General features: G+C 40.7%; 1 protein-coding gene across 1 annotated transcript; it reads right to left on the bottom strand.

Moving 5' to 3' along the window:
- Positions 1-171: 171 nt before the first annotated feature.
- On the bottom strand, positions 172-11,848 carry larp4ab (La ribonucleoprotein 4Ab). Its single transcript, XM_031852793.1, has 15 exons — positions 11,285-11,848; positions 9,495-9,633; positions 9,155-9,392; positions 8,788-8,924; positions 6,982-7,085; positions 6,650-6,760; positions 6,147-6,200; positions 5,218-5,430; positions 5,004-5,104; positions 4,656-4,859; positions 4,287-4,335; positions 4,007-4,171; positions 3,752-3,897; positions 3,461-3,665; positions 172-2,858 (listed from the first exon to the last, which is right to left on the bottom strand). Exons 1-15 carry the CDS (start codon positions 11,285-11,287, stop codon positions 2,502-2,504), a joined length of 2,226 nt encoding a protein of 741 aa, XP_031708653.1. The 5' UTR covers positions 11,288-11,848; the 3' UTR covers positions 172-2,501.
- Between the last annotated feature and the right edge of the window lie 480 nt (positions 11,849-12,328).

The raw sequence follows: 12,328 nt of genomic DNA, 5'->3' as shown, positions 1-12,328 counted from the left end.
GTCCGTTTTGCTTGATTGACCAAATTCCAGGTTTAAATAAAAGAAAAGTCACTGGACATGAGATTTTACCTTATTCACATCTGCTGTATGTGAAGCTGCAATTGGATCAGCTGCAATAACATGTACAATAACAATAACACACGCGCACACACACAAAGTACAAGACAGCCGTTTAAAAATATTTTTTTATTCTTATACCTCAGGTTCAGCAATCACATAACTTAATAAAACCAGTGTATTTGGCTGAAAACTGCAATCTCATGTTTGATTGTGAGTTAAACGCAGGATTCTGATACAAGACTGACATTGCATTGACAAGCTAAGAAAATGAACGGACAAACAAGCATGCGCAACACGCATTAAGCTCCACTCCCACCAGCCCTGCACCTACAATGAATTGAGATCTGCATTGAGTAGGATCCAGTGTCTCAGAGTGTCAAAGACTGATAACGTTGGATTTTGACAACCAATCAACCGGCCATGTTTAGTGTGACAAATTGATGTGCTCACAATTCTTGCACTCTTTTTACTGAAATGAGTTAAGGCACCGGAGGTTTGGTTTGAGATAATAGTTCCATGCAGTCTGAAGCCGATGCAATCTCTCTTACACAAACAAAATACAGTATACACAGGGAGACAACTACTGATTACAAGACACATAACCCTGTAGTCGAGTCCCTACAAGCAGAAGACATTTATCTAAGATAAAATGTTTTACCCCCCTAATCCTGAAAACCTACAATTCTTTCGCTTCACTCATCTTTTGTTAATTCTCATTTGCAACAACAGACTAATCTGATGAAATCAAAAACACTCAAATGAAACGCATATAAGCTCAAGTTGAGCCTTTCTGTGAAACTTCTTTCCATTTCTAACTTCTCTTACGATTAAAAGCCTGGAGATTTAAGGATAGATCGTTTCAACTCCCGCCACTAAAAGTCCAGTCTTGTTCTGCTCACTGTCGAGCCACGAGTGGCTGATTCAGTTGTCAATAACCCAAGCATCTTTTCTCAGATCAGTCTACACACTTATTTACTAATATTACACAAACATTGAATACCACGAGAAGAAAAACACAATTATAGAAAATGAAACTTGTCTCCAGCAGGAAAAACGAGAACATTAACCAAGATCAAATATAAATCTGTATATACACACGCTCAAGGAAAGCTACAGCTACATATGGACATTCACGAGATCAAGCTCAAAAGTGGTTTTAAGCCAAAAAGGACTACAGTCGTCTGAAGCTTATTATGTATCCAATCAAGAGATGATGCCCAAATCAATGTCACCGACTCAAGTTTAGACACTGGCCATGACATCAACCATCAACCAAACAGCTACGTTAATCAAGAAGAGGCCACAAATTTCTATTTTTCTGAATAAAATCGAATTTCTCCTCCTGAGGTCCCTCAGATCATCCAATATGTTTTAGCAGTTCACATGCTAGTCACTAAGCAAAGGCAGCTTACTCTCTAGAAACATTTCCTGAAACTGAAAATACGGAATAATCCACACCAGAAGCTGGGTCTGGAACCAAAATTAGCCGTCAAACCCTGTAATCCTGCTCTGTAAGACGCACACACAGACACCAGCAGTGACATCTGACACAACGTGGAGACAGTGTTTCTGCTCCTGCTCCAGCCCGATAACCCTCAGCAACAGCAGGTTATTTGGCTGACAACTACTATTCTCATGAGTTTTCATGCTATATATTTTTTTACAAGATATACAGATGAGCACAGGAGTTAAATCACTGATACAATCCTGTAGGGAAAAAAAAAAAAAAAGCCGATCTACTCCAGTAAGTATGCAGGGCTTATTTCAAACGTTACTAGTTATCAATCTAATATCTGCATCACAAAGAGGACTACTGCAAAAACACTGAAGGATTATAATCATTACACAATGTTCTGAATTATATTTCGTATTCCTCCGGATCTCTTGTAGACAGTTTCTACATAATGTTCGGCCTTGAAATATAGCCACTCCTAGTTCAAAGCTTCTGTTGTTAATCAAACACTCCACTGTTTCCATTGTTCCGCCATGGATTCAACACCTTCCGTATCTTACATAATAACAGACATCCTTGATTTCACTCTAGATGAATCACATGCCAACAATAACCACTCAAACAAACAAAATGTGCCTCATTCATCATTTTGGATGTTGACGGGGTTTTGTCTACCTTATATTTAAAAGTAAAAACATCCCTCTTTCTCTCTCTCACCATATCAAACGCACACATTACAGATGTAGCTCGTTCATGGAGCCATCTTTTGGGAACGTCGTGGTGATATTACTTTAAGCAAAGTATGTTTTATCAATTCTGTCAGCAGACGATATGCATCTTCCTAAAAAATAACTTCAGGCCTGCAACAATATTAAGATTCTTGCAAAAAGTCTGTCAAATGAAATATATTCATCTGTCTATTTACATATATTATATATTTACATAAATATTGTTTTAGTTCATGTTTTGTAGGTTCCTTGTTCTTTAGTTATTTTGGAGATCCAGGGGGAATGTTCTGTTCTTTGCCGCTGCGTCTGGCTCCCCGGTGTGGGGAGAACGGTTTGCCGGTATTCAGGCCTCTCGGATGCTCCCGAGTCTTCAGTCCTCCGGGTCGGACTTGGCCATTCGCCCCTCTGAAGAAGCGTAATGGTTGACGGGGCGGGCGGCTGTCTCCGGGTTTCTCTGCGGTGCGCCTGCCGTTGGGCCGAGGCTCCTCCCCCCTGTTGACCTTTAGCTCCTGCAGGGGCTGGCTAGCGGCGGAGGCCGGAGGGGAGGGGGGGGACGGCTGGGCCGGCTCCTTGGCCAGCCGCTGGCACACCTCTGCATAGCTTAGTTTTCTGGCCCCCTGGTAAGAGAAGAATGGGAGGAAATAAAAAATCAAGACGTAAAATAAATTCCCCACATGTAATAAAACACAAAAAACACTTGAAGACCATATTGTCCAAAATATACAATAATCCATCTTCAACACAACATCACCATTGAGATCAGTGTGTTATGCTACAGTGGCAGTTTGCGCTGCTATACATTTGACTTACTACTCTAACATTTCATTGAATCCATTGAAACTGCTGTGAATCCCAGCTACAGCTGCCATCTTGCACAAAAAGGACAAAGTTTTATATTAATATTTTTGTGGCTGCATGTCATTTGCTACAAAACACTCGAGACCATCTTGAGATGGAAGCACACCAACAACAGCTCCTTCCCCACTTCCAGCGCTCTTGCTCGGACCAAAGCCATCTTTAAACTCTGCCTACATCATGACCTCAACTACACACATGTACAGTTTCCTGACATCTTAAAGTGTTGTGACGTTATCATAGTGACACAATCTGTCCACAGACTGACATATGAACACCTGGCTACAACTCATAACAGCTTCTTCTACAGAATGACCCAACAGGGAGCTATCAGCTGATGTTGCTGTAAGAAGGCAGGCCTTACCAGCTCCGATGTTGGAGATGGGGGGGATGAGGAAGGTGCTTCAGTAGAAACAGACTGGCTGCAGGCGGAGGGAGCAGGTTTAGAGGCTGTTGGGGAGGCAGCAGGTTTAGAGGCTGTTGGGGAGGCAGCCTGCGAGAACGTGGAGATTGTTTCTTTTGGAATCGAAGGTTCAGCTTTATCCTCTTCCTTTACCGCAGGAGAAACACTAAAACAAAAGTAAAAGATAGAAAATGACCTATGTTCATGCCCTTTCTATTCACAGATATTTGATTAACTTGATTAAAACTTTACCTTAAGACTGGTGGTGGTGGTGGTGGTGCCACTGTGAGTGGTGTCACAGGAGCAGGTTTAGCAACCGGGGTCACAGCACTTGGTTTGCTTACAGCATCTTCAGAGACGTTTGTTTGTCGGGTCCCGTTGACCTCTTGGTTTACAGGCTGAAATAATCAAGAATTGAAAATGATGTGCATTCAAACAACTGGGACTTAAATGCTGCTTACACGAGTCTCCAGAATAAAAAGGTATCAAAGAGGACAAGATATTTACCTTGTTAGTCACCTTCAGGCCACGCACAACATCAGAAAGGCGCATCTCTGGCATCGGTTCTCCCAGCATACTGACCACAGATCCCGGCAGAGGAGGGAAATTGGAAGCTGCCAGGTCAAACTTTGGTGGAGGAGCTACCTTGGCCTCCATTAGAGGAACAGGCCTCTGTAATGTTAAGCACAGTTTAAGTCAAATAACACTGAAGCTTGCCCAAGAAAACCATAATAACAGACAACTTTTTGATAAGATAACACCAGGATGACAGAGGAAATATGCTGACCGTATATTCCTCTTCTCTTCTCCTCCTCATGCCTCTGTAGCTTCCTCTCCTACAATGAAGACAGATCATTTCACATTAGAAGGTTTTTCATACGTAAATAAAACAACAAAGAACGCAATAGGTAACATTTTCCTGGAACGGATCGTGAAAGGCAAAAATATGTTTGATTTCTTAGCTGTGTCTGTGCTAACAATTTCAAATTTAGACAATATAACTTTTGAGAGGTGAACAGAAAGCAAACTGACAAGGTACACAAACTGAAGATTATTCACAACACAAAACACACGCCTTGTTGCGTATTAGTCGGTTACATTTTGGTTGTAAATCGTCATCTCCACAGTGTTAATAAGCAGGATGATATTCTCTCACCTGCCCCTTGCAGCCCCGCTCAGATACCCACTGGGTACGGTGGCCTGTGGGAGAAACTCTGTTGCCGAAGTGGTGCCAGTTGCCATCCCTGATGTCTGGAGGGGCCGTGGACTCGAGGGAGCAGACAGGCCATCCATCAGGGGCCCCGAAACCAGAGAAGAGGAAGGCACGTCTCCAGGCCTTGGGTGACCCTTAACATGGTTTCTGGGCAGACACAAATATTAAAAAGAAACACATTTCTTACTACCATGAATAAGCATTATTTGATACTTTAGGCAATACTTAATATCCTTCACACGTGTCCTCAAATGTTTCATTAAGAGTTATGTCATCGCGACTTGCACCTACCGGTTCCTGCTCATGGGCCGATTGGTGTTGATGCTTGCGTTTGCTTCGTAGCTCTCAGGACTGCTGTAACCATTCATGAAACCGCTATGCGGAAAAGGTGCCTGGTAGTGGTAAATACAAATTTGACCATAAGCGTTGTAAAATTGTCTCTGATGCTCTGAACAATACATATGTAAAAAAACAAACAAAAAAAAAAAGTCAAGATAACATTCACCAGTGGTGTTTCAAAGTAAGGGACGACGGCAGGGTTCCAGGAGGAAGACACCACGGGGTACACAGGGTACTGCTGCTGAGGGCTGTATGCCTGCTGCATGTAGACTGGGGAGCTATATTGAGCCTGTGGCTGGGCATGCTGAGTGTACACACTCGAGTCCACACTGCGGAAGCTGTTCTTACCAAAGAACGTGTTAATGGCCTTAATGCGGGCCTGTGGGGAGGGAGAGAGGAAGAAAGAAGACAATTAGCTGTGCTTGCTCAGAGTGAAGATGGGACTGTGACGAGTAGCATTGTAGATCTGTCCATCGTCACTTAGTCCCCTCAGATCTCATAATCTCACGGTCATTAGGCCATACAGCACTGTACTGACTAGGGGAAAGAAGGGGGGAGGGAGAGGAAGTGAGGGGGGAGTTAAAGAGGATGAGTAGAGGTAGTGTGTAGAAGCAGAGAAACAGCAGATTGGTAAAGAGCCACAGATGATAAGTTCCTCCCAGCCAGCCACAGTGCATATGGGTCCTTCCAAGCGCGATACTGATCATCACTGGGGTTTAGACAGGACCGTTAACGTCACAGCCTCGTGTGTTTTATAAAACAAGGTCAACTCAAAGTCCAGCTGAAAAAGGATGCATTAGATACCTGAAATGCCACATTGTTATAAGGAGGGGTATCAAAGTGTCTGGAGATATCAGTGTGCAACACTTCCTTGCTTATCAAGTCTGTGTGCACACATATCCCAAGGTCACTCCTGAGGCCACGGCTTAGCCAAAGGGTAGTGACGTGACCACTGATAACAACTACTCGTGTGACAAGGCTTGCTGGGTCTCATACTACCGTCTAAAATAGAACAAATAAGAAGAAGTGATCCAGCCTGAAATAAAAACTAAATAAAGTAAATTATTGGTTATGTATTTCAGCCACAGAACTCACCATGATTGGTTTTCCCTGGAAGGTTTTCACCTCCTCTCTCAGGTATCTGTAGGCCTACGGACAAAACAGCAAACCAAATATTCACAATATTGTAAAATCTGTGTCGCTTCCTTTTGATTCTAAGAAATACAAGCTTTCCTCCCCCTCACTCCCAGAGCACTAGTGTGATGTTCAGTGCTCAGAACTGTAAACTTGTTAAAACAAGACGAAGTTGCCGTAATAAATCGTACAATTTCTTGAAAGCATCTACCCGTAAAGTTTCGCATCTTACAAAGTGAACAGACTCCTGTAATCAAGAATTATCTAATTCAAATATTGAGCCCGCACCATGGAGTCACCTTTGGTTTCAAAGACAAATGGAAGTAGAGCAAAACACAGCCTACTTCTAATGAGCAGTTATATTTGTTAACAGACACTTATGGCATACTAATTCAAATAAAATAACATTCAACCAAAAATTTAAGCCAGAAATAAGCCCCATGTTCATTAATGTGGAGACGTACCTGCTGTGCATCCATATCAGACTGAAATGTTATGTACCAGTTGCTGTTGTGTGCAAACTCAGCACTTAACACTTTTGGACAGTTTTCACTCTTAAAAAGAGCCTCCACTTCCTGTGAAAGAGATGCAAGGCACATGTTACACACTTCACCCAACAACACTAAACTCACAACATCTCCCTGCAGCCTCTGTGATTATAACTTGTCAATGAGCTACAACAAAGTCAAAGTGCAGTGAGGCAGGTGTCTTTAACTGAATTCTTGTCAGCAGCTATGTGGGATAGTTGGGTGATGTGGAGGACTGTTCTTAACGTGCAGTGTAGAACCCTCTTTACCTCAATTGGTGTCGTCTCTGGCACCTCTCTCAGAATGATGATGCAGCGACTGTGGTTTGGCCGAACCTTCTCTCCAGCTTCATCAACTTGCACCATCGGCGAATCTGTAACAAAGACACAACCTCAATACAAGTGTTTTCACCATCTGGAAGTTACTCGATGAACCCTAAGACACTTAAACAGTGTGCCGTTAGAGGATTTGCGTGCTTGTATCTACAGCATCTTTATTTTTTATTTGGTTTACGTCATGTCAACTACAAACACATTCTGACAAGTTCTCTCAGCGTCCTTATCAACACAACCCCGTTTAGCAGAACTATGATAAAAAGCATAAATGTAAAACAATTATTGAGTTGTAAGTTGCAAACACCCTTTAGGATTTTCACCTTGGGAAAACAGTTTGCAGAAGTGGTAATCATCACAGGAAAGAACATGCAGAGAAGCTGCAGACATGACAAAGAAAACCACCACCCATCAACAGAAACTCACTGTGGCGTCAACATGTTGTGGGGATCTTAGCAGTGACACAATGCATTTAATAGTTACTGGTGATTCTGGAGGATCCTTACACCATCTCCTTTGTTGTGATTTACTAGGAGACTGCTCTAAACAATAGCCTTGCATATTATGTGTTTAGCTTTTGCAGTTTGAAATGTAGTTCAGTGTATTTTACTCTTAGTTGAAGTCGAGATGGAGAAAAAAAAAAAGCCCTTTTAGATCACACCCCAGATCCTATTGTGCACCTATTTAACACTATATGCGAAAATAATTACAAAAAAATCTATTTCTTCAATCATCTTTTCTTTTCTTATATATATATATAGATATATAGATAGATATAGAGATATATATAGATATAGAGATATATATAGATATATATATAGATAGATATATATATAGATAGATATATATATAGATAGATATATATATATATAGATAGATATATATAGATAGATATATATAGATAGATATATATAGATAGATAGATAGATATAGATATATATAGATAGATAGATAGATATAGATATATATAGATAGATAGATATATATAGATATAGATATATATAGATAGATATATATAGATAGATATATATATATAGATATAGATAGATATATATATATAGATAGATATATATATAGATAGATATATATATATAGATATATAGATAGAGATATATATATATAGATATATAGATATATAGATATATATATATAGATATATAGATATATATAGATAGATATATATATATAGAGATATAGATAGATAGATATAGAGATATAGATAGATAGATATATATAGAGATATAGATAGATAGATATATATAGAGATATATAGATAGATAGATATATATAGAGATATATAGATAGATAGATAGAGATATATATATAGATAGATAGATATATATATAGATAGATAGAGATATAGAGATATAGATATATATAGAGATATAGATATATATAGAGATATAGATATATATAGAGATATATAGAGATATAGATATATATAGAGATATAGATATATACAGATAGATATATACAGATAGATATATACAGATAGATATATACAGATAGATATATACAGATAGATATATACAGATAGATATATACAGATATAGAGATATATATAGATATATATAGATATATATAGAGAGATATAGAGATATATATATATATAGATATATATATATAGATATAGATATATAGATATAGATATAGATATATAGATATAGATATAGTCTGTAAAGTAAATGTCAGTGAATGTGCGACCATTTGTCCCAAATGCAGGCAGAAAAGCAGCACTGGTACCTCGCAGTACATCCAGGATGAGGGTCACATCAGTGGTAAGGGATTTGATGTCCTCCATGCAAGCAATGGTCCAGATGGGAACAAACTGATCACTGTCCATCTGGGATATCAGGTACAGGTCCTTAGATAGGTTCTCTCTGCAAACACCCAAAACAACATTGGACAAATGAACATCAGTCAAAATGATTGAAGAATTAAATGTAATCAATGGCTGTTGGACCAATGATAAACCACTGGAAATAGCTAGTTCTTTGCAGTTATGAAAAACATCTCAAGGCAATTCAATTATTCATTACTGATGTTGTTCTCACAGCTGTATGCACACTGGAAACAGTTGCAATGTGTAATATAAAAAAAACCTACTAACCTAGAAAAGCAGAACTCGAGCTGTTTCTTCAAAGACTCCCTGAGGCTCTCCTCAGACATTGGTTGCTCTTCAGAAGCATCAGCATCTATGGCTGATTCGCATTGAGGGTCAAAGACTAAATACCCCACGTCAGGCTGGTCCGTGCCATTTACAACGCCCTCTGTGGGTACAGAGGCATAGTCAGCAGTGCTGTCAGGGTACTCAGCATCGCATCCTTTTCCTCCTGAAGACGGACCATCTGAGTAAATTAAGATAGAAGAGATCATGTTTAGACAACAGCATCTTATGCTTTAAACAAACGCTGTCATGCTTTATCTTAGTTGCACCACTAAGCTCTTACCGTCGGTCGTCTCAGTGGGAGGAGGGCAGGTTAGTAGACAAGGAGAGTCCTCAGTCTCCTCCGGGATGTCATTCTGGTGGGCAGGGATCTCCTGCCACACTTTAGCATTGGGGTTCAGACCCGCTCCCTTTGTAGTAACCTGCATGATTAGAAGAACACCAAGTTACAGAAAATATGTTGAGTACACCTTACACAGCAGTAAGCTACATGAAACACACAAGTACAGTTAGAGCAGGAAGCAATGTTTTGATAATCTTGATTTTGAAAAAAGTGAGATTGCAAGCACTTAACATATAAAAAGGGACAGCAAACATCAAAATGTGCAGCCTAAACTAAATACATAATTAATAATTCTTGCATTGGTAATATTTAGATATTGCTGTTACAGCCAGAGCTAGACAACACTGCATAGGCATTGGTGCTTTTACTCGTGTGTGTGTGTGTGCGCGGCTTCTGTTTTTAGAGACAATGGTGAAGCAAATTAAGTTGTTTGACTGTTGGGTGAAACGTTCAATTATCCTGTCAACATCACAAAAGAATGTGCAAAATGGCAACCATATTTTCAGTTTGGGCAAACAAAAGATTATGCCTGGTTCCCAGCCTGGCAATCACAGCGTTGAGCCCCGACTCCCCTTTGAATCCTCGCATATGTGCATGCTTTTCATGACCTCAGGTAAGGTTACCTTTAAAACAATATATACACAAAAACATTCAGAACAGACTCCCTTCCTCCATAGCCAATACTACAGTTGATCAGAGACCTCGTAAACCAGTTTGAGAGCCCGCAGCTCTTCTCCTTCACACACATCTGATAGCTTCATTGGCTTCCTTATCCCTCCGACTCCGCCTCTCGAGCGGTCACGTGTTACCACACCTCTCTGAGCTCCAGCGTAACTTGAACCGGGCAGGTAGACCTGTCACCCACCGCTGAACCGCGAGTGCGCTTCAGTCATCTATGCAAAACCATTATGCGACCCTCTCACAACAGTTAATTCTCACCAGTCTCATATACACAGAGTTTATATTACAAGTCAGCAGCGCTGGAGGTTTTGCAGTGAAGCAAAGTAGCGTTGCTCCGGGAAGAAAGAGCACGTGGTGCCCACACAACCATATGTGACGATGTTCAGAATCTTTACATACGACACGAAACAAAAGCCAATCCTAGATAAGCAGCGTTTGTTGTTAATCGATTACCAAAATCACCCCCACACCGTTCCCATCTCAAGGTTTCCGTCTCCGCAGCGTATTGCCATGACCTTTATCACAGAACTCCTCGATAGCTATTCACCGTTAGCCACACGGTGCTGCATCGGCTAACATTAAACACAAATCACTTTTTTGTGGTCGCTATGTGTGAACCGTAAATGCATTAAACTACACATGTAGCGCGATGTGTCATGAAGCGAGATGTGAAGGTGTTCTCCACTTCGTTGTATTATAACACGTGTTGATGGGGTAACGTTATTTGGTGTTTTACCGTCAACCATGTTGTGACTCCCTAAATACCTGCCTTTAGCTAACTAGCTTAAGTTTACTAGCAGACCAGTTAGAACCGGCCTCACTTTACACTCGTAACCTCGTTAGTCTGACAGGTTGACAGAAACGCATCGCGAGTTGTCCGTGCGAATAATAAAAGTCGTGTTTCGGGAGTATGACCGTTAATTAGCAGCTAAAGTATAAAGTTACTACAACGGTCGAGCTACCGACGACACGAGTCTCACTGGAAGGACGCAAACAGGTTGTCGCGTGCTAGCTAAAGCGTGCACCTCCTCCAGGCCCCGAAAACTCACCATGCTGCTTCGATTCCGTCCTTCTTCTTACGTCCTCCTTCAGTTCTCCGGCAGATTTCAAATTGCCCCGTTGGTTTGATTCGTATCGAAAGCTTTACCGCTTACCAAACACCGTGCGCACGTATTTATAGTCTCCCCGGTAACGTTATTCAAACGGCCGAACGTGCGTCAGTGCGCACGACAACTTTGAAAGCTCCCTAGTTTATAACACTGACGACTGTTTTAGCTGATTTCCGTTTTTAAAGAAAGCGTTTCCCATCACACGACATGTGGTATTTTAAACTGAATTTCCTTCTCGTCGAGGCACCGCTCGTCCAGCACGTGACAGCTGCGTCCTCTGCACCGTCTGTCCCAACACGCTGCACTCCGCCCGGCAACAGCGACGCTAATACCAGCACCGCCCGACGGTGACCCCTGAGAGAGGACGAGGCGATGCATTTACGAGACCTGCCTTAAGCTCCCCGTGACGCGACTCCCAGAGCTTGTTCATGCATATCTTTTAAGTGAGCTAGATTTCACGTAACATTGCGAACAAATCCGAGTTACCATTCATTACTGGCTGCGCATTGCTGAGAGGAAATGATCCGATGTAAAGTTTGTAACAGATATGGGAGAACTTCCGTCTTTCATTAGCAACTTGAGTCCACAACTGAGAAGTGTTTCTTTTCCACGCTTTGAAGGGATGCAAAGCAGAATGTAAAATATATATACATATACATAGAATGTTTTTCTCAGATCACAGTGTGAAATATTAATATTTTATAAATTACCAAATTTATAGAATTAATATTGGAAGAACAAAAAAGATTCACAAGACTACGGTCACAAATCAGTTAATTATATATCCATGCGTTTGCTCAACTGCTCTAGAAGCATAACAGTATTCTCCTGTAAATTATTTATTTCATCATTTTTTCATCAACTGGTCCTCAAATAATAACCTATGGGGTGGGACATAAGTTGTCTTATTATTAAATTAGTAGTTTTGTTGTTGAAAGAAGTGGAGTAACCACTAACCATTTGGAAACCTACATCATCTAGCAG

This window comes from Anarrhichthys ocellatus, unplaced genomic scaffold (assembly GCF_004355925.1).
Source record: "Anarrhichthys ocellatus isolate YVR2014 unplaced genomic scaffold, GSC_Weel_1.0 scaffold1, whole genome shotgun sequence".
NCBI lineage: Eukaryota > Metazoa > Chordata > Actinopteri > Perciformes > Anarhichadidae > Anarrhichthys > Anarrhichthys ocellatus.
Note: the sequence above shows the minus strand (reverse complement) of the source record. Positions and strands in the feature narration are given on the sequence as shown.

Coding starts and splice junctions, on each gene's coding strand:
- larp4ab (XM_031852793.1), bottom strand. Junction 6,761..6,981: donor CAGAGACGACACCAATTGAG/GTAAAGAGGGTT, acceptor TCTCTTTCACAG/GAAGTGGAGGCTCTTTTTAA. Junction 5,431..6,146: donor TCCAGGGAAAACCAATCATG/GTGAGTTCTGTG, acceptor CCCTCCCCACAG/GCCCGCATTAAGGCCATTAA.